The sequence below is a fragment of the Manis pentadactyla genome, chromosome 4 (genome assembly GCF_030020395.1).
Source record: "Manis pentadactyla isolate mManPen7 chromosome 4, mManPen7.hap1, whole genome shotgun sequence".
Lineage (NCBI taxonomy): Eukaryota > Metazoa > Chordata > Mammalia > Pholidota > Manidae > Manis > Manis pentadactyla.
In genome coordinates this window covers 31,993,209-32,017,593 of record NC_080022.1, presented here as the reverse complement: position 1 = coordinate 32,017,593, position 24,385 = coordinate 31,993,209, and the positions used below count along the sequence as shown (strand labels likewise).

General features: G+C 57.3%; 1 protein-coding gene across 1 annotated transcript; it reads right to left on the bottom strand.

Moving 5' to 3' along the window:
- Window positions 1-2,624: 2,624 nt before the first annotated feature.
- FOXO6 (forkhead box O6) lies at window positions 2,625-23,898 on the bottom strand. The gene is made up of 2 exons (XM_036893172.2): window positions 22,822-23,898; window positions 2,625-4,836 (listed from the first exon to the last, which is right to left on the bottom strand). The coding sequence occupies exons 1-2, from the start codon at window positions 23,233-23,235 to the stop codon at window positions 3,571-3,573; spliced, it is 1,680 nt and encodes a 559-aa protein (XP_036749067.1). The 5' UTR covers window positions 23,236-23,898; the 3' UTR covers window positions 2,625-3,570.
- Between the last annotated feature and the right edge of the window lie 487 nt (window positions 23,899-24,385).

Here is a 24,385-nt window from a genome sequence, read left to right as displayed (position 1 = left end):
TGCAGACCCCCAGCTGCAGGGGTGCTGCCCCCTCTCTTCTGGCAGGGCCCAGCAGGACAGGTGCTGTCTCAAGAATTACCACTGGCCTGAGCTGGACAAGGCACAGTCCTTACTCTGAGGTGGTCCAGCTGCTCCCTGCTCATGAACTTGGCCCCATCCCAAGGTTGGGAGTGTCCCTCCTGCAGCAAAGCAGCCCAGAAGATAGTCCTGGCAGGGGAACACCAGCTCTGGTGCACCCGGAGAGAGGTGTGGGCCAAGACAGGCAGACACACCCAGAGAGGAAAGCATGCAGCTCACACAACTCACACAGCATGACTCCACTCCCCAGGCGCACATGTGGGCACACTCAGAGATGGATATACTGCCATTCCCAGCGTGTGTGCACGCATGCGCACACACACACACATGGGCCCACACAGAGAGATACACATGGGGCTACATGGACGCACACAAACCTGCACACACACAGCAGTAGCCCACCCTTCATCAGCCTAGAAAGGGGGCAGTTCTGCAGCCCATGTGGAGACCAGACCCAGCTGGGTTGTCCTGGAGTCTGGTTGTGGGGTGGGGCTGGGGTATCTGTCCCAGGGGAAGATCCATCAACCTTTCTGTGCTCTCCACCCAGCGAAGACAGCTACCACGCCCTGCAGTGAGGTCCCACCCCTAGAACCTGTACAGGTCCTGCTGACTCAAAGCTCCTTTACTCCTCCTCTCAGGGCTACCTCCCCAGAGGCAGTGGGGGCCGTGGGAGAATCCGGGCCCTGGAGAATCTGGGCAGTAACCCAGGCTCTGCCCCTGACAGTAGTGACTTACTTCCTCCTTACAACAAATCTGAGACAGATGCTACTGCCCCATATTCCAGACCAAGAAATTGAGGCTCCAAGAGATAAGAGCATTGACCGTTATTTCTAAGACTACACTCTTTCCACCAACTCTAGGAGTCCGGTGTCCTGGTTTCCCTCCTCCTCTCCCTCTAGCTGTTCCTTCTCAGCCAGTGGGCTCCTTTTCCTGTGCCAAGGTGTTCTAAGGTGTTCATCTAAACAGACCTGGGTCACCTGCTCTATCCCACTCTGCACCGCCCCCCACCCCAGCCACTCCCGACATTTCCATGATAACGTTTATGCTCTTGATAGACTTCCTTCTCCAGCCCAGACAGCTTCCAGGTCTCTGACCCCATGATCCAGCTGGATGCCTCCAGATGATCATGTCGCCCAATGCCAGGAACTGGAGATATATATGCTCCTGAACACCCTTCCCAAATCCCATAGGACCTGACTCAAATGGAGCTTGTCTGAAACTCAGCACATCGTTCTCCCCAGGGCTCCTCCTGCCCCAAGGAATGGCCCTGTCTGTCCAAATGCCAACTGAAAACCAGACATCGCTTGACTCTTCCATCTCCCTCGTCCCCCATGTTCAATCCACAGCTATGTCTCTACATCCAAAATATATGTGAATTCACCCTTTCCCCTCCTGTCCCACTGCCCTCCCCAGTCCCTCCTGGTTTGAACTGCCACCAGCACCTCAGAGCTGGCCACTGACCCTCTCCCATTGCTGCCCTCTCTGGCCCATTTGCCTCCCAACATCAGTAATTTTTCCATGTCTGAGCTTCGGCCACGCTAAACTGCTTTTGGTTCTGGAACTCACATGATCTTTTGACTCTGGGCCTCTGAACATGTCGTTCCCTCTGTCTGAATGCCAACTCATCCTTCAAGGTTCAGCTGAGACAGCACCCTCCAGGCACCTTCCTTGACTCCTCAAGCCTGGGATGGGTGTAGCCTTGTCATTCATTCCCACAACAGCACCCTGGCCCCTCCATTCATTACAGCTCTGGTGTACAGTCACCTATTCACTCATCTATGTCTCCCCTCAAGCCTCTAAGCTTCTTGAGGACAGACATTATGCCTGTGATGCTCTCCACGGCAGCCCCAGTGCTTAGTACAAGACCTGGTACTGAACAGGTGCTCACTAAATCTCCAATGGATGACTGAATGCCTGTAGGGCCTGTGCTGAGCACCTTACATACCTTTTTTCATTTACTCCTCACAAGAAAGCCATTAGTAACAATGGGTGCTATCATCCTGTGGTTTAGAGCAGGGAAGTAAGGCTACAGAAGCTGAAAACTTGCCCACAGTCACACAGCTGGCAAATGGCAGGGAGTGGATTCAAATAGAAGTCTGTGTGCCTTCAAAGGCCTCTTGTCCATCACCCCACCCTGCCTTTGCCAGCCATCCTCCTTCTCTGACCTTATCTTATCTGTACAATGGGAACAAAAATTATACCTAGAACAGGACCTGACACTAACAGGTTCTCAGTAAATATTTGTGCCTTCCCTCCTAATCTTTTGAGGTTTATATATTTAGGACAGAATTTCCCCAAACCAGAAACTTCCTGCATGCATGTGTTCACCGAAACAGGTGCAGAGCTCTACACAGGTCCTTCTCCAGCATCCAGGCCCCAATAGGCACTTAACCAACCTGTGTTGAGCAGAGAGTCATCAGTGAATGGCTGACGCATACTCAGACACAAAGCCACAATAAGGGCTTGGCATAGGGACCCCGACCCCCATGATCCTTGCCAATTACCCTCCTCTGGCGCCACTCCTCCTGCTAGCCCAAAGCGAGGGAAATATTTAAAACAATTTTATTCATGAAAATATGCTGTACAATGCACTCTACACGGCCTCGACACGGCACACACGCACACGCACACGCTGACGGCACAGCCACGGTACACTGCCTACGATATGCGCCGGGGACTCCACGCCCACAGCCTGCCCCGACCGGATACTTATAAATATGGGAGAGGAGCCAGGACTGGCACGGAGTAAGGGGTGTTGGGTTGGGGGACTGGATCCAGAGCTGAGACCAGTACTGGGAGTGATGGGAGGTTGTAAAGGGGGATTGACTCCAACGGGAGAGGAGAAGCTTGGGTGGTCAAGGGCAGGCGGGAGGGACTGGGCCAGGGTGGTCAGGATCTTAGAGTGGTATAGGGCTTAGAGCTGAAGGACCGCTGAGGGTGAACAGCCAATAGGTAGGCGTGAATGTGTTTTTGGAAGGGGTTCCTGGCTTGAGGTGGGTAAGGCTAAGACCAGTGCGAAAGTGTTAACTGGAAATCAGATTGGAGTTTGGGGTGGGCAATTCATTGCTGCGAGGGTCCCGCAAGTGGAACATAAATTTTTGATTAAGAGACGTCCCCCGCCTGCCCCAGGCCCATTCTCCCATAGGCTTCAGGGCAGCGTGGCCCACTTTGCTCCCAACTCCCACCTAGCCTGGAATTCAGCCTCCACTCCCAACAGGTTTCCTGGCCCGGGAAGAGGGGGTACTGGTCTCAGGAGTTTGGGCAGGAACGGTGGGAAAACCCAGGAAGGAAGCCAGGAAGCCGTCTGGGAACCCGGCCCCTCCCTACCACTTCCCCAGCGGTCAGCTTCAGAGCGAGGTCTCTAGCAGGGCTGGGACTGTCTCCTGGATCCTCCCGTGAGGCTGGAATCGGGGATGGGGACCCGGGGATCAGGACGGGAAGACAGAGGCCCCTTGGGGCGGGGCAGGGCACCAGGGGCGCGGGCGGCTGCTCTCAGCCCGGCACCCAGCTCTGGTTGGGGGGCGGGGCCCCAGCCAGGCCTGGTGGTGGCGGAGGCAGAGCCGAATCGAAGTTGAAGTCCATTTCGTCGCTGTCCATGAAGTCGTTGAGGATGATGGACTCGACGTCGCACTCGAGACTCCCGCTGAACATGTCGAGGTCCAGGTCGGCCGGGAAGCGGTCTGGCGCGGCACCCAGCGGCCCGGCGGCGGCGGCCGCGTATGGCCCGGGCAGCGTGTCCAGCAGGAGGCCGCCGGGCGGGGCCCCGAAGGCGGCAGCGTGGCTCGGCGGCGCCAGGCCCGCGGCGCCCGCCTCGCCGGGCAGCGTCATAAGGCTGATGGGGTGAGCTAAGGCACTGCGCGAGGGCACCGGCGGCGCGTACGGGGCCGCCCCCTTGCCGGGGTAGGCAGCGGCCGCGCCCGCCAGCGCCAGCTCCCCGGGCGCGCCCAGTACCGGGCCGGGCCTGGGCGCGGGCGGCGGCGGCGGCGGAAGCAGCGCGGGCAGCGCCCCAGGGCGGAAGGGCGCGGCGGCGGGGACGAAGCTGGCCTGCTTGTTCTCCTGGATGGTCTGCATGGGCAGGCGGCGCAGCGTGCCCAGCGCCGGCGGCCCGAAGCCCCCACCACCGCCGTAGGCACCGCCCTTGCAGCCGCCGAAGTAAGCGGGCGTCCCGGCGCGGGCCCGCGGCCCGTACGCGTCCTGCGCGCCGTCCAGCAGGGCCTCGGGCAGCCCTGTGCCGCCGCCATGCAGGCCGAGCGGACCTCCCAGCTCCGCCAGGCGAGGCAACTCCCCGGGGCAGCGCGTACCTAGCGCAGGCGACAGCGCGCTCGCCGGGCTCGGGTACATGAGCGGCGACGAAGGCGCCAGGGCCTCCAGGGCCTCGTCGTCCTCCAGTTCGGCCGCCTCCCCGAGCAGGGGCCTTCCGCCGCCGCGAAAATCGGCCCACGCCTCGTAGTCGTCGCTGGCGTGCGAGGCCGGGCTGGTGGCCCACTTGGCCGCAGCAGGCACGGGCCCCGGGGCTGGTGCGCCTGGGGGACTAGCATCAGGGCTTCGCTCAGGTGCCTGCAGTTGCTTCTTCTTGCTCGCCTTGCCTTTGATGCGTAGGAACTTGGCCCCGTTGTCCATGGACACGGCCCTGCGCCGCGGGGTCTTGCCTGTCTTTCCGCCCTCGGGGTTCAGCATCCACCAGGAGCTCTTGCCCGTGCCCTCGTTCTGCACACGGATGAAACGGGTGTGCAGCGACAGGTTGTGCCGGATGGAGTTCTGTGGCCGGAGACAAGGATGGGGTGGGGGAGTGGGAAGTGAGGGGGCCATGGGAAATGAGGGGGAAATGATGAAAGGAGAAGGGGGAGAAAAGGGGAAAGAGGGTAAGAGAAAGGCAAAGAGCCAGAGGGGAAAGGGGAGGAGACAACAGGGATGATGAGAGGGTTGGAGGGAGTAGGTGTAAGTACCAGGCTGGACAAACTGAGAACCCCCATCCTCTCCCCCAGAGCCGCACCGCCCTTCACTCTCATCCCCTCCACCAGACTGCCCAGAGTGGGCCTGGAGCTCCGGCCTAGCCTTTCCCTGGAGGCATGGTCAAACCCTGAGGGCTACTCTTAAGGGGCCTGCAGAGGGGACCAGGGCCCCTCACCAAGCTCAGTCAAGCCCCACCTGGGGCTAGCCTGGCTGCCAGGGCCCCCCAGCAGATTATGTAAGGTCTCACACCGCTGTGGCTCATTTGTCTGCCCCCCTCCCTCCCCAGCCTGGCATGGCGCCAGGAGCCCGAAAACCCAGGGCTCCAGAAATCAATCTCGCGGTGACTGATTAAGCCCTGTTTAGAACTAATTGCTCTTTCGTGTGTGGGGAGAATAAATTACCTGCTTTAATTTCGTGTCTTTAAAATGCAACTGCAGGTAGAGAAGACTGTTAACCCTTTGTTGGGAGGGCCTGGCCAGGGAAAGCAGAATAGGCTGGGGGTCCCCAAGGTGGGTACAGGCCCAAGACTCTTCAGAGATTTCCCCAACTCTTCTGAGCTTCTGTGAACTCCACAGAGCCCTTGGATCCCAGCAAGGCCCTCAGAGCACATCCACTGGCCATGGAGACCTCAGACCCCACCTCTGCTCAGCGCCCACCTTCAGGCCAGCCCAGCTCTCCAGCCTGTCCTTTGCACTGCAGCCCACCCTCCCCTCCTGGCCCACCTGAAGCAGAATAGCTCTGCCCTCAAAGCCCTTTCCTAGTGCAGCCTTCACAAAATCCCCCAAAGCAGCACAATCCCCATTTACAAAGACCAAGGCTCAGAGAGGTGAAGTGGCTTGCCCAAGGCTGCACAGCCCTTTTTGCTATCCCTCAGGCCCTTCCTGTGCTCCTTTGCTACCCCTGCACTTATCCTCTTCTGAATTTCTGCTCTACCTGTCTCTCGGCCTCCCCATGTCCCTGCCTTATTTTGCAAAGATGGTGGTGGACTGCTCAACTGACCTGGCACCTCATAGGAGCCTGGGAGATTAGAACTTTGGCTGGGTCTGCCACACCCCACCTCTGGGGCCTCCCACCTGAGGGCATTTACCTCCCAGCTCAGGCATTGCTTTGGAAACTCTCAGGTTTGGATAACAGAAAGGCTATGCAGGATCCCTGGCTCTTTTCAGCCACCTAGTTATGGGACCATGGGCTGTCGACTCAATCTCCCTGAGCCTCAGTGAACTACTCCGGGGTTAAAAAAAAAAAAAGGCAGGGGATGGGCAACATTCAGTGACCACCTGAGAAGGCTGTTAAATCATTCCTTGAGATAATGTGTGTGGGTGTTTGGTGAACACACCAGGTACTCATAAATATGGGTTAAATTCTCTGGCCAGAAGACTTCATTCCTCAGATCACCCAACAGATCTGCTGTCCCTAACTCCTTGATATCATGCCCTGAGTGTAACTGTGCTGGGCACTGACAACTGGGAAGCTGGCATTACCCCATCTCGTGTACCAGGGAATGGAGGCCCAGAGGCATGATATAACTTGCCTGCAGTCCCACAGGCAGCAATGCCAGGTAACACTCACTCCAGATCTGCCCAGCTCACAGCCCTGCTCCTAACTCATTAATCTGCCCAGCCCCGTAACCACGGATCCGTGAGAGCTCTCCCTCCCTCCCACCAGTCTCTGGGAGGAAGGGTCCTTCCTGCTGCCCAGGGTACACTCCCACTCTCACCCCAGCTCCAGGTGCTGACCTGGTGTCAGAGCCTCAGGCTCCCTATCTCTGGCACTTTTTGGTCTGGGCAGGTGACAGCTCCAAAGCCCCTCCCAGCAGTTGCCCTGCTTGGCTTCTCCTGGGGCCCTGAGAGGAGGGGAGCCAGACCCCCAGAGAGTGGTGCTCCCTCAAGTAGATACCCCCTTCCCACTCCCGCCCCTGCACCTGGCTCCCCAGCCCCTCCCTCACACCTGTGTTCAGGGTCCTCAGAGGCATGGTTCTCCTCCCCTATGGGACTATCTGGCTCACCAGAGGCTCCACCTCCCAGCTTCTCCAGGTGGAGGTCATTCAGGTAACACCTCTTTCTCAACGTCACTGTGTGCCTAGTTCTGAGTCAAGGGAGGGATGGGAGAAAGAAGGACATGGCCAAGTTCCCGCACCTACTCAGCACCTGCCTGCCTGTTCAGCCCTGCGTGTTACACGTCCTTTATCTCATGCAATCATTCTGTCCAACTCCATACAAGTTCAGGATTGTGAGTTCTATCTCAAGATGAGGAGAGAGGCTCAGAGAGGTTAAGTAAGTTGCCAAGGTCACAAAGATTAAGTGGCAGAGCCAGGTATTGATTTCAGGTTAGTCTCGCCCTGAGCCTAAAGAAATCATGTTCTACCACGGGAGAGAGACTAGTAAGATAATTTCCAAAGAATCGTAGGAAGCCAGTACTCTGGTGCTTCTCAAACTTTCCATGTAAACTATCCCTGGAAACTGGCAGCTTGGGAAGACTGGGGGACATGTCACAGGGTCAAAATTTCTTATGTCTTATGCTTCATTTTTAGACTTAAGGGGGATTTTGCTTGTACTTCATAATGCATTTAAATTTTCTGATTATAAAAATAATGTTTTAGATGATTTGTACTAGGAACACATGCTCTGGGCCTGTGAAGGTTTGCAACCTTACCTCCTCTATACCCTGCCCAGCTAGGTACCCCTAAGAACATGAGCCTCAGCCTGAAACCAAGGCTGGTCCCACCCACAAAGGAAGCACTTGACCCAGGTCACCCAGGACCTGGTGGCAGGGCACAGATTTGAGCCCAAGCCTCCTGACCCTCAGCTTGGTGCTCTTCCCACTCTACCAAGCCTGACCTGGAGCAAGTCCCTCTTCTCTGCACCTCAGTTTCCTAATCCATAAACTAATCGGGTGAGCCAATTGTACTCTGGGAATCATCCAGTCCAGAGGTTTGTCAAACTGCTTTTTAAAGTAATGGAATTCTCCATAAGTGGAATCTAATGTAAAACTTGAGCCGTACACACTCAAGCCATAAGGAAGTGGGGGCCAGGGTGCCTGGAACCCCACCAGCTCAGCACCCTCCACTGCAGTCTCACAGAAAATGAGGCCCTTGGGGAGGGATTCTGCAGGCCAGATGGAAGGAGCAGCTGAGGCCTGTAGGGATGCCACACTTGCCCAGGGTCACCCAGGGAGGTGGTCCAGGACTGGGCAAGGACCTTGACCTCTGACTGCTGAGCCAGGCTCAACAGCAGGTGTGCAGCAGAGTTGGGCCCATGAGGGAAGCCCAGGCTCTGCAGCCCAGTCTGGCTCCTCAGGGCCCAGCCACCTGGTACCAATCAGAGCTCCCAGCCAAGACCCAATGGCAAGCACCGATCACAACTCACCCACAAAGCCCCCTGGGAGGCCAGAGGCCACGGAGGAGGTGAGGGAGGCAGAGGAGGGAAACGCCTTTGCCAGGCAGCAGTAACCAGGGCTCCCTCTCAGGGTCGCCTAGCAACCCACCACCACAGCCACAGCCCCAGCATGCCCAGGTTCCCCTGGTGCCAGAGCTGGGCCAGGCTTCTGGGGCCTCACAGCTGCCACACCTCCATGTGGGCCTGGGACAGGTTCCCAGGGGAGAGAAACCTCCCGATTCAGGAGGCACATGGAAGGGCAGTGGGATCTGTGCCCATCCCCCTCTGTCAGAACCTGGGACAGGGAGGCCAGCCCCCTGGGACCTCACCCAGCAGGGAGAAGAGGCTGGCACAGGCCAAAGCACATGGGTTCTGGGGTTGGATCTGGATTCCAGTTTGGGCTATGAAATCAATGAGCAGTGCAACACTGGGGCAAGATACTGTGAACCTCTATTCCCCCAATTGCTCTCTGCTTATACCTTTGCTCCCCTATACCCTCCACAATGCAGCAACCAGTGATCCTTTAAATCACTTGGATCACATCCAGTTCTGCCCAGTACCTTCTGATGCTCCCATCTCAGAGAGAACAGAGGCCTTGCCATAACCCACAAGACCCTCCATGACCTCTCAGACTCCTCCCCTAACACTCTCCTGCCTCATATATTCTGCTTCCTCCTTGACGCTGCCAGGTATGGTCCCACCTTGGGGCCTCTGTCTCAGGGGAAGCATCGTTCACCCAGCTACATCATCTCCTCCAAGTCTTTGTTTAGAGTCACCTTTGCAGTGAAGCCCATTCTGACCACTCCTTTAATAATTGCTCCTCTCCCCTGCCATTTCTTGGGCCCGCTTGCCCTGCTCTAAATTTTCCTAAAGCAATGATCACTTTCTAAATTAATATATAATTTACATATATAAACGTATAAATATGTAAGTTATAAATATATAATTTATTTCTATTCTGCACTTATTATTTATTGTCTGGTTTCCCTAACAATACAGTATGAGTTTCACAAATGATTTTTGCCCATTTTTACTGTACCCCATGTGTTTGATACATCCTAGGCATTTAATAAATGAATGAGAGAGAGAGAAAAGCAGGGAATAGCATGTTGTAGGAAAATTAAATAAGACTGGGCAGAGTAGCTGGCACATAAGGGCTTCTCCAAACAGGGCTGAGAGAAGGGCACATAGGATTAGAGACAAGCAGGTGGTGGAGAGTCAGGAACAGCATGATCCACAGAGGGAACTGCAGACAGGAGGAAGGGCTTCCCTGAGAGGTGAAGAAGGCCTCACAGGGTGAACAATACCGCTGCACACCCTGGCCCCCCATGCTGCCACTGCCCGCTTCTCAGATAGCCCTGAGGAACCCACAGTGTGCTGGGGCCTAGGTTTCTCACAGGCTGGACCACCTGGGCCACAAGACACTTCTAGGAGCCCCTGAGGAAACAGAATCACCACGTCCTTGCTGTCGGTGCCTCCTTGTGGACAGGGTCTGATCCATTTGATGGCAGCAGCCCATCTATCCAGCAGGACACCGTCATCTATTCCCAGGACACCCTTTGCCCAAGAGCAGTAATGCATTCATCTGACAGCACAACCCCATTTATCCAGCACACCAGTCCCATTTATCCAGCAAGTACAACCTCATTTGCTAACAGCACTCCATTCACCTGACGGGCCCCCTCATTTATCCAGCGGGACACCCTCATTTATCCTCCAAGTCGGAGGCTCTCCTTCCTCCCGTGTGTGGCTGTGTTCTCTGACGGTGCAAAGTGACTGATCCAGCAGGACGTCATCTCTCCTACAAGTATTCTTCAGCCCCTGACAGTACAACCTCATTTATCTAATAATGCAGCCGCACCTTGCCTCCAAGTACCACCTCATTCCCTGACAGTACAACCTCATTTATCTTCCAGTACAACCTCATTTCTCCTTCCAGCACAGCTTCATTCTCTGATAGCTCCAACCTCATCCACTCTTACTTCTCCAACCAGAGCCCACCAGATCTCAGGCGTGTGGGGAGTGTGGAGAGAAGAGGGTCCCACCATTCTCTTTCCCCTGCCTATCAAGGGCTGCCTGGCCTATGACTACATTCAGTCTTCTCAGGCCCAAAGACTTTGAGATCGAGGTTGTGTGGCCCAGCCAGTGCTCCACCATTGCCCCACCTCCCATTTTGTCCCCTCTGGCGCTGAAGAGAGCCCACAGGATGGATTTCTTCCAGCTCTCCAGGAGGGATTTGACTTGTAGCTTTTGCTGATTTCTGTGGCATGGATAGTCTCATCGTAGCTAATTTCAAGCTGCCAGCGTGATGCCACTGAGTGCAGAGTTGGGAAGAAGTGTGCATGATTGGCTCTCAGGAACCAGTGCAAGCCAGCTCTAGCACACCACTGGCTCATGCTTCAAACACTGAGGATGGAGAAGGGCACTGACAAATGCCACACCTAGGCTAGGTTCTTCCTATACCTTTCTTCTCTTAACCCTGGTAACCATCCTGCAATAGGATACTGCTATTATACCTAGGGGTAAACTGAGGCTCAGCTGGACTAAATGACTGGGTCTGGGAAGTAATGGAACCAGGTCTTAGTCTGAGGGCTGGCTGTTGGATGCCGAAGAGCCACAGGGCTCTTCCCACCTGTGGGGAAAGTTGGGGTTCCTATGGCCAGGATTCTCACTTGAACCTAAACTACTTGATGATGTAACTGGCCTGCTGCTAGGCTACTGCTTCCACACCTGTAGGCAATAAGCTCTTATTGACTAAGTCACTATATAAAGAGCTCTGCCCAGTGCTCTGGGCAGAAGCAGAGATGAAGGAAGATTACAGACATGCAGATTGTTGGATGCAGATGTGATTCTAGTGCTCAACCTATTACCAGGAGAAAGCCAGGTAATAAATCCTTTCACCCCAAGAAAGTTCCATTGTCATTCCTCAGTCTGAAACCCATTGGCAAAACACCACCCACATCCCTAATATAGCAGGGGACAGTGTCTTGCTGCCCATTTCAGTGGCCATCCCTGCCTTACTTCTCAAGCCCAAGCCTTCTGGCTTTCATCAGAGACAGGAGATCCAAGTCTTGTGTTCCACACCCACCACAAGCCCAGTGCTACCTCCTGACCTCCCTGGTACCTAGGGAATTCCAGGACCCTCCCACATCAGTCCTGGGTCTTGTGTTCATCCATGCAAGCTCAAAACCAAGTATGGATGCCTCTCCAGGGCCCAGGACAGTCCAAGATTCAGCCCTTCCCTCCTCAGGAAGCCGACCCTGCCTACCTGCTGGAGATGAGGACCCAATTCCCCCCTTCAGTACCTCTCTGAGCAGAGGCTACCTGTGTGCTATAATCCCTCCGTGACTCCTGTTTCCTCTCTCCTTTCTTCATTCCCTCTCTTTCAGCAAGAAGAAAGGTTAAGGGTAGGGGGTTGGAATCCCAGCTTCATCCTATGACCTTGGGTGTTCCCCATAGAAGAAAGTAACAATGCCAGCATCCATGAGGAGGACTGGAACCTGGATGAGAGCCCACATGTCAAGAACTTTATCCCCTCCCTGTCTCAGAGGCCAGGAGCAGCCCGTCCCACCCCTTAACCCCACCGGACTCTGGCCCAGGAACACACACCTGTGTCAGACAGAGCCACAGACTCTCTGGGGGTCACATGCTCTGCTGCCTGGGGTGAAGCTGGGTGCTCAGTCCAGGCAGACTTCCTGGTAGAAGGGGTGACCTGGATGACCCCAGGGGCTTGAGGCCATGTGCAAATTCATGGTACTAGGGTCTGTAGTGGAGGAGAAGGGTAGGGGTGGAGCATGCATCAGGGCCACAGGTATCAACAGAGAAGAGGGCTTGGGGTTGGCAGTAGGACAGAAGTGGGCAATCAGGGGCCAGGCAGAACCCCATGTCCAAAGTAAGGCATATGGTCTAAGGACAGGCCTGGCATAGCCCCACTGCCTCCCCAGAGACAGCAGAGCCCACACACGCAGCCTGGGCAGCAAACAAACCAGTACCAGAAGTCCAAGCTCACCCCTACTCAATAGCTCAGGGCTCCTCATCCTTCCCCTGTGGGCTTGGATCCTCCTTGCCTGGTACGCAAGAACGTTCTGATGCTCTCCAGCCTCGTCAGCTCCAGTCCCTCAAGCCCATCTAGGATTCCAGCCACACAGGATGCCTCACACCTCTATGCTTTTGCACACTGCTCGTTTTGCCTTCCCTTCCTCTCTGCTTTACCAGTTCTTGCCCCTCCATCAGGGCCAACTAATTGTGCATGAGCCTGCCTCCCACCTGAACTTTGTGGGGCAACCCTTGGCTCACAGTAAGTCAACACATAGGATGGAGCTCTCAGAAGCCACAAACCACTCAGGCCTGGCAATTTTCTGCAGTTTCTGTTCAGCAAAACCTCAGGCCAGAGCTCCAGGCCTTGCCTCATCCCTCCTGGTTACCCCTCCAGTTCCTGCGGCCTCTGCCACCTCCCTACTTTTCCTCAGCACTTCCTGGCTCCTCAGAAAAAGTCAGCAAAGTGAGGAAGGAAAGAAAGTTTTTATTTACCCAACATTCAGAACATTCACCCTGAGGCATGCACCTTGCTGCCACTCAACAATTAAAATCTTACTGAGTCTGTGTAACAACTCTCGAGTCGGTTTATTATCCCTGTTTTACAGATGAGAAACTGAGACTCCCACAGACAACTTACCTGCCCAAGGTCACATGGTGTAAGTGTTGGGGTGGGAATTCATACCCAGGGCCCTTGCCCTTCCTCCCAGTCTGAGATGCCTCTAGGGAGGAGCCCAGGCCAGAGAGAAGCTCCAGGGTGGGCCTGGGGTCAGGGCAAGGGAGGGCTGCCCACACTGGCTCAACAACCCCTCCAGACTCTTGACTTCCTCATCCAGGATTAAAGGGGATCCCTAAATGCAAAGCCATCGGGGCCTGTCCCTGGCTCTCCTCAGTCTGAGCCCCCTCCTCCACTCTGCGTGCAGCACCTCCCCACACCCCTACCACAGGCCCTGGGAGCAGCTGCGGTGACCTCACCCAGCCCTGCCCTGGGCCCAGCTCTCGGGAGGGCCCAGCAGCTGTGCCCCAGCCCTGCAGGCTGGCTCCTGGGGGGAAAGAGTAAGAGTGGGCATGGTGCCAGGAGAACCATCTGCTCTCCCAGAGGCATGGCCACCCGAACAGACACTGGCCTCACCCCCAGAGGCGGCCCTTGGCCCTCTGTCCCCATGCCAAGGGGCTCCAGGAGCCCAGGGCAGCCCACCCAAGCTGGGGCACCAGCCCTCATCTGCCATCTGCCTTCTCCTGGATTCTGAGAGGTCCTTGCAGGACATGTTGGAGCAAGAATGTCCACTGAAAAATGAACAAGTGCTCAGGGTAAGCTTTGAGAGCAGAGGCCAGAGGCCGGGGCTGGGTGTGCTCAGCACTGCCTGCCCCAGCCCCAGCCCCAGCCTTCCTGGGCTAAGAGCTGGGATCCCCTGGGGCAGGGGAGGCCTCCATCCCTTCACATCTGTTCAGCTGGCAGGTGCCTCTGGCAGAGGGCAAGCCCCTTCCCCCAACAGCCCCAGATCAGGTTACAGAGGAGGCACGTCCCGCAGAGGAAAAGGAGGGGTGGAGGAGGTATCGCAGCTTTCCAGAGTATTGCGGGAGGGGAATTCGGATCTCTTGATAGGATTCGGAGCCGGAGACGGGAAGGGCCAAACCCAAGGTCACACAGCCTCCCAGTGGGCAAAGATGAGCTGATGTCCAAGGGCAGGCAGCCCTGGGTTCAAGGGTGACCTTGAGCAAAGCATTCCCTTCATCTGTAAAAATACAGAACCTAAAAGCCGCCTGCTAGCCTCCCAAGGCCATGGAGAAGGTTCTGCAAGCAAGAAAGCAGTGGGTCAACCCAAGGGCAGGATGAAGCTTGGACATCCTGATTATCTGACACCTCACGGACAGAAAGGGAGGCATTCACGGAAGAACCCCTTGTCCAGTACACACACAGAGGTTGGTGTCTCTCAGGAATCAGGGCCCAGGGCCCCCCACCCTGCACAGCGAGTGGTTCCATTCCTTTCCCAGAGCAATGAATAACAGTAAAGAAATTTGCTAAGATTTCCTGGGGACTTTCCATGTGTGTCTCCTGTAATTTTCACAATGGAGCTTGGGCATTAAGTCCTACTACTATCCTATTTTGTAGAGAAGGAACCTCAGGCTAAGTTGCCCAAGGCCACACAGAGGGTAAGTGGCAGAGCTAGGATCTACTCCTCTCTACTTGCTTCCAAGAGTCTTAACCACACTGCTGTCTCAAGATCCTCAAGGCACCAAAGGGTGCTGCATGACACCTCAGCCCTGGCCTTTTGGGCTCTTTGAACCTCCACCCTCTCTCGGGCTCATCTTCTTCCCTGCATCCCAGCACCAGGGCACCTGAGCCAGTCTCATCCCCCATCCAGCCTCCTCACCACCCTCAGGTGATCTTGCTGCCTGTGTCATTCTCCAGCCTGGAGGGACAGCTCCTTGGCTCAGCATTCATCACCACTGACCATCAAGCCCCTGCTTGCTTCTCCAGCTCAAGTCCTGCCAACACAGCCAGAAACTGGGGGGCTCCTAAAGAGTCCTGAGGGTTTGACCTCCTTTGTCTGATTCCCCTTCCCCACCTCCACACACCCAGAGTTCATTATCTGGTCTTCCATCGTGGCTCTGAGCAGTCTTTATCCCAATCAAAATTGGGGGTCCTCATCTTATCTCCCCAGCTTGACTTGCAGACCTCTCAAGGTCAAGGAACCAATCAAGTTCCTCTGAGCAGCACTGCAGTGAGTGACCAATGGGGGTAGGACTGGATTAAAGTGAATTGAGGAAGCTGCCATCAGCCTCTAGCCTGGGGACCAAACTCCAGGGGAAAGCAGAGAGACAATGACCCAGGCAGGAACAGGGGGAGGGGAGGTCATCTTGCACTGGCTTGTCCAGAGCACTGGGCTAAGGAGGAGTTAGCCCTGGGGGGCCTCACTTCTGTTACTTACACTGGGATACAGTGAAAGCCACTTGACTTCTCCCAGCCTTAGTTTCGTCATCTATAAAACGGGGATAGCCATAGTATCAGCTTTCCAGGCACACTGTGATAATCAACAGAAAGCATGTATGTAATGGCACATGGCTGTAATTCTGAGCTGAAGTAGTTCAGTGTGACTAAAGCAAGGGTCCGGAGGGCTGAGTGACACGGCTGGAGAGGTTGACAGGGGCAGGTGGCCAGGATCTTGAGTGTCATGCTAAGGCTCCTGGAGGAACAGCACTACACTGTACACACTCTCTTGTCTCCACCAGATGGGCAGCTATTAGAGAGCAGGAGTTCTGAATTTCCTTCCTCCCTGGTCCAGTTCAAGAAGTTTGCTGAGTATTTATATTCCCCCTGTCTCCTGCAGCCAAAGGCTCTCAGTAGCAGAGTGCATCAGCCCTGGCTGCTAGCTCCATCCACGTCCCATACTCTGAGATTCCTAAGACAGAGAGGATGTGTTGGGCCAGGCGGGTCAGTCCCTTGCAGCTGACCGCATGGGGTCAATTCTCTGGAGGACCCAAAAAGGATGAGGAGAAGACTTGGCTCAACCCAGGCAGCCTTCCTGGAGGAGAAGCTGGTCCACACTGGTAGCAGAACAAGAAAGCCTGGGACACTACCATTTCAGGCATCCATTTAGAATCTGGCCCACCACTAGACCGACCTGTTAAAATATAGACTCCAAAGTCTACCCAAGTCTGATATAGAGGGTCTGAGATGGGGACTGGAAACCTGTATTATCTAAAAGCTTCTAGGGGACTTCGGTCATCAACCAGGTTTACCAACAACAAAGCATTTCAGGCAGGAATTCTCAGGGAGACACAGTGAGTTCCAGAATCACCTGGGGGCTGGGTCTTTGTTCAAACCACTCAAGGACACCATCTAGTTTCTGAGGGGTGTCCCAAGGGATCATTCCATGAGACTCAGTAGCTGCCTTGGTGAGTATGTGGCAATGGCAGTGGGTATGAGGTCTAACAGTGGTAATGTGAGGGTGGCTGAGATCAGAAGCAGTAGGTAAAGTGGGAAGGGGGGCAGGGCAGGGCCTGGACAATGCTAGCAGAGGGCCAGGGTCCACACAGAGCAGTCTGGGCTTGGTTGGCTCGCAGAGGAACTGAGGACCCCTGGAAGGTTCTGGAGCATGACAAAGCCTTGGGGCAGGAGGGCTGACTGCTGTGTGGGGCTGAGACTGTCCCAGCATTGGGAGATGGTGAAACATCTCCCTAAATCCAGGCTCAACCTTGTCCCAGCTATGCTGCCTTGGCCAAATGACTTCACCTTTCTTGGCCTCCATTTTCTCAACTGCAAAATGGGACTCTTAACACAAACCTGGCATGACCCAGGGAGGATGAAATGAGAGAATTTATGTGAAGTGCCTGACTGCCTAGCACCCAGACATTAATCCTCTTCATTCTTGTTCCTCTTCCCCCAAGAGGCACCCGCTTTAGAGACCAGAAAGGTTTCTCAGCTAAGAGGGAGGCCCTGGAGGGAGGGTGTGGGAGGCCCCTCCCTCACACGCCACCTGGCCCCCCTCCCACCTCCACATATGGGCTGGGGGGTGGGGAGAGGCAGCAAACAGCCAAACCCTCCCAACAGGAGTTGGTTTCCACGGTAACCAGGGTACCCAAAGGAAGGGGGGCACTGCAGATCCAGCTGTCCCCCTAAGCGCCCTAGTGAGACCCCAGAGCCTCAGCTAATGTCCACCCAACACCCTGTATCTGCCTGCTATGGGGGCCAGCTTGGACTATCTTGAGCACTCTCTTCATTGTGCCCAGAGTATGTTTATCACCTGGATACTGCCAGGGGCAGGATAGGTATCTTCAAGCAGAAGTCCCAGGTTCCAGTCCAGCTACACCTGTACTCACGTGCTTCCTTTGAGTGAAGTCTTTTGAGTACTTTGTGCCCTGGGTCCCAGCTAACCAGAGGGACCTCATGGATTCTAGAACCAGCGGGTTTGTCAGTCATAGCCCTGAAGGGACCAGGCACTGAGTTACATCTGTCTTTGGACACCAATGAGAATCCTGAGGACCAGAATGAGAAAGAGCTTGCCCCAGCTCCACACACTGGATCAGGTTCCTTACAGGTGCTCTGTCTACCCCTTACCCACTTCTGATGCCATCTGACCTCAAAGGGCTGAACTAGGATACCCTGAGCAATGCTCGAGGGAGATGGGCCAGTGCCAGGTAGAAAGCAGTAAGTCCTAACAACTTGAAGACTTGTCCAGCAATAGAATAGGCCAACCTAGAAGTCATGAGTTCTCAGGGAGTGTGTGAGAAGGGACTGAGCTGGGGAAGGAGTCAGGGAGCAGGTGTTGGGCTCCATGGCTCCCCAATGCCCCTAAAGATCCAAAGTCTGATTTGTGGAGGTGAGACGAGTGAGCACCAGTATCTACCTGTTTCCCAGGTAGGTACCCAGCCCCAAACTGGCAGGCAAGACCACTTCCTAGGCTGCAAAGGGGTGGGGGAACTGATAAGTCAGCCAGCAGGTAAGGGAGACAGTGAGGTGAGGAGGGGCTTCCCCTGCTGGAGCTGGTGCACCCATATCCCAGCGGCTCATATCCAACCACACACAGTCCGTGACCACCCCAAACCCCTCACAGACATAGAGCAGCCTCCACATCCCCCAGGACCCCATGTGTGGCCACCATCAGTGGCCATTCTAAGACAAGAGAAGATGGGCTGTAGAAACCAAGCCTCCCCCCATCCAATGACATAGTGAAAACCTGAGTTCTGGGGACAGAAGGGGCTTCAATTCCCAGGCCTGCCACTTCCTAGGCATGTGACCCCAGGGCAGATCAACTTCTCCACCTGGGAAACAGGGATGTTAGCACCCACCTGGAATGACAGTGGTCAGGATTTGAGGGGATGTGTGCCTAGTTAGTGGGCACCTCCTTCCAGGCCCTCTTAGCCTTCCCCACACCCCGCCAGTCTGCAGTCAGTCCTGAAGCTGGAGTCCTCGGGGCTCCAAAAATGTGTGTGGGAGGGGGGCAACCCACAGAAAGTGGGGGCTGGGGGTGCTGAACTTTCGAACCCGCAAACCCCCCGCGCCGTTCATTACCTTTACACAAGTTAAAAATAACCGTCTCATCTCTTTAAATTAGTCTGTCTGCAATTACCGCCTGGCACGGCGCTGCCCGCCATCGTCCCGCTGGAGCGGCGCCAGGTGGCAGGCGGGGCCCTCACCCTGTCTGTCGGTCTGTCTGCCTCCCCATCTCCCCCTTCCCCCTCGCAGCCGCGCAGCTACCCCAGGGGCCTCTCAGCAGTCCAGCCTCTGAGCTCCCCAACTTCCGCGGAAGGGGCCCAGGGCCACGGGCTGGCGGGAGCAAAGGGGCCCGCGGGAGCAGAGGACTGGGGTGGGGGCTCCCCAGCACGGTGGCGGGGGAGGGGCTCCGGGAGGCCTGGAAAGCCGGAAGGGCCCGAAGCGCGCCAGCGCTCGTGGGTGGGTGTGAGCAGGTGGCCGTGGGAGTCTGCCGGGCGTGCCAGCAACTGTGCCAGGAGCGGCTGGCACGGGCTCGTGCCCAGGAGGCGGGCAGCTGCCAGCCCCCAGCTCGTGCAGTGCGGGGGGCGGGGTGAGGACACCCCCCAACCCGGGCTCACACCGCCTCCTCCCACACCCCCACCAGCCCTTGGGGCTGGGGATCCCCGGAGGACAAAGGAGGAGGAGGGAGCCCTGCTGGAGCAGGGTAGGAAAAAGGGGGGAGCCCCCTGCACTCACAACCACTACTCCTCGGGCAGGCTGTAGCTGGCCCCTCCTGGCTTCTCAGATCAGTCCCTCCACCTTGCTCTACCCCCATCACTCCCCCGAAGACCTACTGCTGCCCTGGGCCAGATGGGGGTAGCACCACTCCTGATCCCATCCCCCAATAACCAGGCTGCTCCAGGCCCTTGGGGACAAGGGAAGACCCCATGTACTGCTCTCCCCCCCCACCAGGCTTCGGGAGGGCAAGGGGAGGGGAGGAAACACAAAAGCAGGGAGAACAACTTCAAGGGCGCTAAGTAGAAGGAGCACCAAGACCCAGAGCAGCCTGGAAGTCTTCCTGGAAGAGTCCAGCATTAGGAAAGGTATGGTTGAAGCATCTGAGGGAAGTGGAAAGCTCTGCCTGGGTGTTGGACACCCACACTTCTGGAACACTGCAGAGGGAGGGTGACCTCCTGTCTAAGCCCTTGTTCCAGGCTGGAGACCCCCTGCCCTGAGGGCATCACTACCAGCCTCTTTGGTGGAGTCCCAGGCACCAAGCCCAGCCTCCCTTCAGGCTTCACCTGTCGGTGTTCTGGGCCTGCAGCTGATCTTACCTCCCCCAGTTCCTTTCCACAGCACCGCTCCACTGCCTCCCCACATCACAGGTGGGGTCACAGGCAAAGGCCAAGCACAACAGCCCACTCTGCCTCTCCCATGCCACCTCCCTGCCACCTCTAGGAGCCCTCCTCTCCAGCCTGGCACACCCAGGCTGTCTCCCAAACCCAACCTGTACAATCCTACCTCCTTGCCTTTGTAGATGCACTCATCCCCTGGAGGACTTCCTCCCAAATTCTAAACCTGCCCCCATCCCATGAAAGCAGCCCAGATCAAGTGCCACCTTCTCAGTGAGGGCTTGTCTGGCTCCCCAAGGGATCCAACCCACCTTCTCCACACCTTTGCCCCCCATCACTGGCTTTTCCTGCCTGTAAAACAGGACCTGGGTGTGGAGCTAGCTGAGCCCTGATACATCCTGAAGGCAGGTCCAGTGCCTTCCCCTTTGGTCCCCCACCCCATGTAACACAGGGTTTGGTACCCCCCAGGGATTCATGTGCAACACTTACAGGGGGGATAGGAGAGAGGAAGGAACAATGGGCCCAGCCCCAGCCCTGGCATCTGAGGTGTACCACAGCCCCCACTAACCAGCGGTTGGCTGGGAGCTGGGGACAGCCCCTCCACCAGAGGGACTCACTGGGAACAGGGGAACAGGCTGGGGGGACACAGGAATGAGAGGGGAGGGAGACTCCCTGGGGAACTGTGGGGTGGATCAGGAGGTGGATAGCCACTGAGGGAATGAGATGGGAAAGGCCAGAGGTCCCTCTGAATAGCCCTCTCCAGTGGCTGGCCTGAGGTTCCCTCCCAGCACCCCAGCCCAGGACGAGCTGTCCAGGGCTCCTTCCTTCCTTCCTGACCCCAGGTGCAGGGAGAAGCAGTGCGTTCCCAGCAGCACGGTGCAGTGGACACAGCTTGCAATGGGCAGGCGGGAGACCTGGGCCATTATCCAGGGCCTGCCACTCACTGCCTAGCTGAGAAGAGTCCCTTTCCCTTCAGAGGCCTCAGTCCCACAGTCTGAGAAATGAACTTGTGGGACTAAATTACCTTCAAGCACATTCCCAACCACATTCTAGGATGTACACCTGCCCCTTTTCAAAGGTTGTTTGTGTCTCCCTCCCACAATCAGTGCCAACAGGGCACTATTCCAGGGGCTCTGTGGGGCATTGGAGTGGAGTCCAGGTTTCCCATCTACTGACTGTGTAGCCTTGGGCAGTTCACTCCTCCACGCTGTGCCTCAGCACCCAACCCTGAAGACAGTGACGATCAAACCCACCTGAAGGACTGCTGAGAGCATTAGAGACCACTGGCACAGGGCTTGGCCTTGAGAACCTCAGTGAACTGCAGTTCTCTCCTGGCTTGCAGCCTTCATGTGCCCTCTTGCCATCTTCCCCATCATCCCTGTGCATCAAGCCCAGCAGGAGCTCTGCCTCCTGCAGGAAGCCCTCCTGGCTTACTCTGAGCCATAGTGCCCTCCCAGGCCTCAGCATCCACCTGTTTCTTTACTCTTTCACCAGACATGCACTGGGGGCTCCTTGGTGCCAAGCTCTACACTGGGTGCTGTGGGCACAGAGTTTTCTCCAAAGCTTCCACTGTCTTCCAAAGGCAGGGTGGGGAAGGGAAATGAGACAGGACACAAAAAACTAAGACTATGACAGGCAGGGAGAGGGCCAGGAGGAGGGAATTCTAAGCTAGCTAAAAAGGGTAAGGGAAGACTTCCTGGAAGGGGCCTCTAAATTCAGTGCCCTTGAGGACAGAGAATATATCTACAGGGAGAAGTGAAAGGTGGGTCAGTGCATGGGGAGTAGGGAAGGAGGTGGGAGCAAAGCCCAAGGGCAGGACTCACTTCCGAGAATATGTTCCAGTGAGGGCTGAGCCCAAGGAGACCAGAAAGAAGATGGGCGAGGAGACTCATGTCTGCTCCTCCAGCTGTGCTCCCATTCCACAGTGGTCGGAGACAGAGAAGCAGCCAGCATGAAGCCTGAGTGAGAGCCATGGGCCCCCAGGTCAGAGCACGGTGGCACCTACAATGCAGCTACTAGGTATCTAGAGCTGCCCAGGTTCACAAGCCCCCTGCCTTCTCCACTGGCACACCTCCTTCCTCTGACCCTGTCAGCAGCTACCAACAGACACAGCCCCCTCCCTCCATTTAGGTATGCCTCCCTTAAAGAGACCCCCTTTCCCACAGGGAGGCTGACAGCTCACAGATGTCCCCCCTTCCAACCTCCTCTCCCCAGAATTCCCATTCCACTATCCCCATTCCCCAAAAAGATGGCCAGAGAAGGGTCTGGAGGCCAAAATCCAGTCAAGCCCCTGCCCTCTCTCAAGATGGCTCCCCACTTTCCACTGGCTGGCACTGAGATACCCCTAGCCCTCCCCTCTCCCCCTGATGCATCTGGGCTCAGAAAGCCAGGAAAGTGAAGACAGCTTGGGGAAGGTAGGGACTCATCTCCAGCCCTCAGTACCCTGCCCTCACACCAGCAGAGGTTACCACCAACCCAGCATGCTGATCCAGGCAAGGGGGGGACAGCAGCTGCCCCAAGGAGAACTCAGATCCCAGGTCACCTGACCAGGTCCCCACCCCAGGCTGGCTGGTGCCCTAGGGTAAACTCGTGGCACCCCAGGAAGATCTGTGGACCCAGGGTCGCACTCCTCACACTGAGGCCAGCTCCAGGGAGGACAGTGGGGAAGCTCTGGGGAAAAGCAGCCACTGGACCCGAGTAAATCATTCTAGTTCTTTAAGTAGAGTGCCCTGGTGGAGGGGAAACAAGAGTAACACAAAGCAAAGTATCAAGGGTTAAAAGAGAGCTCCCCAACGTCCATGGCCTGGGAATGGGCTCCTCTGCTATGCCCCCCAAGGACCGGGTGGGGAGGTGGCGTGTCCCTCTGGGGCCTCAAAGTGGCAGTCCCTTGTCACCCCACTAGACCTCCCGCATCCAGGACACACACACATCTGCTCCTAGCACGCCCCCGCCTGTATGCCAGCGGCCCCACGCCCTGGGCACACACTCTGTGACCCGTGGGGGTGCCCCAGGGCCTCCCTCCAGACGGCTCGCCCAGAGCCCGCAAGCAACTAGGAGTCCCTGGAAGAACCAGTCAGCGACCCCAGCCTCCCTCCCCAGCCGGACGCCCCACCTTCCAGCCGGCTGAGCTGTTGCTGTCGCCTTTATCCTTGAAGTAGGGCACGTAACGGACCATCCAGTCGTAGATCTGAGAGAGCGTGAGCCGCTTGTCCGGGGCACTCTCGATGGCTTTGGTGATGAGGTCAGCGTAGGACAGGTTCCCCCACGCGTTCCGCCGGGAGCTCTTCGCTTTCCGCAGCGGTCCAACCTCCGCGCCCAGCGGCGGCGCTGGGGCCATCACCGGGGCTGTCGCCCGGCGCTCGGGCCCGCAGTCCTCGGAGACCTCAGCAACCCCTGAACCCAGTGCTCCGTCCTCGTCGCCGGCCAAGTCGGGCTGCGGCAGGGGCCAGGTACACGAGCGCGGCCGGCTCTGCGGCGCGAAGTCCGGATCCACGTCCACCTGATGCGCTCGCAGCTTCGTAGCCATGGTCCCGCCCGGCTCGGGCGAGGAGGGGAGGGAGGCTCCACGGAGGGTGGGCGGGCGGCTCCGGGATCTGCGCGCCCCGAGGAGGCCCGCGGGAGGGGTCCCTGGCGGCGCCGGTTCAACCGCGGGGCTCCATGGGCCGGAGCGCGGATACTAGGGGCTGGACGCGCCGGGAAGCCCGAAGGGAGGGAAAGATGGGGGCAGCGAGGGAGCGGCGGCCCCGGAGCCCAGCGGGCACACACCTCGCCCAGCCCCGCTTCTAGCACCTGCCGCCCGCCTGCGCCTGGAGCCACCACCGCCACCGTCGCTGCCGCCGCTCCCCCGGCGCCGGCCCCGCACGCGGGCCCCTCTCTCCCGGGACGAGGCCGGATTGCAGCATGCCGGAGCCCAAGCCCGTGCCGGAGCCCGCGCCGCCGCCCGGTGAATGCAGCCGACGCCGCCGCTCCGGCTCCAGCGCCAGCTCCCGCGCCTGCCGCGCTCAGCGCCGGCTGCTCCTCGGGATGGGCGGGGGACTGGGAGGGGGCGGGTCCAGCGCGGGAGAGGGCGGGGCGTGCCCGCCCGCAGCCACGGAATCCTCCGCCTGCCTGGGTACCCCGCCCGCGGGCTGGGGGTGAAAACGCGGGGCTCCCAGCTGGGGCGACCCTGCCGCAGCCCCTGCACGCAACAGCGCCGCCTACGGAGCAGGGGAGGAGCAGCGACTGTGACCCCGCCCCCTGCTCGGCGCTTAGGGAAGGGGCGCGGGGGCGGAGTCCAAGTGCTCTCATTGGTCCGCAGCAGGGCTGTCCCACCTACGGACTCGACAGGATCCCTCCCAGAAGCGCGTCAGCAGGTTATTGTTACAACCCGGGGTTTCCCGGGGCAACGGTGGTGGGGCGGGGCTCAGAGCACTTGGCCCCGCCTTCTACTCGCGGGAGGACTGCCCCGCCCCCTGTTTCTAGACCTTTGGCGTTTCCGTCTTTGAAACCCGTTGGGGCGGGTGATGGAGCGCTCCTTTGTGTCCTGAGCTGGGTTGGAGAAAGGGAAAGGGTCAAGAACACCGGGGTTCAGGGCCAAGCTTTGCCAAAATTCTAGTTTTTCCATCTGCAAATGGGTTCTATATGAGCTCTTAGGGTGCCTGTGAATATAGCTTTAAAACCTCCGTTCTCCAAGTTAA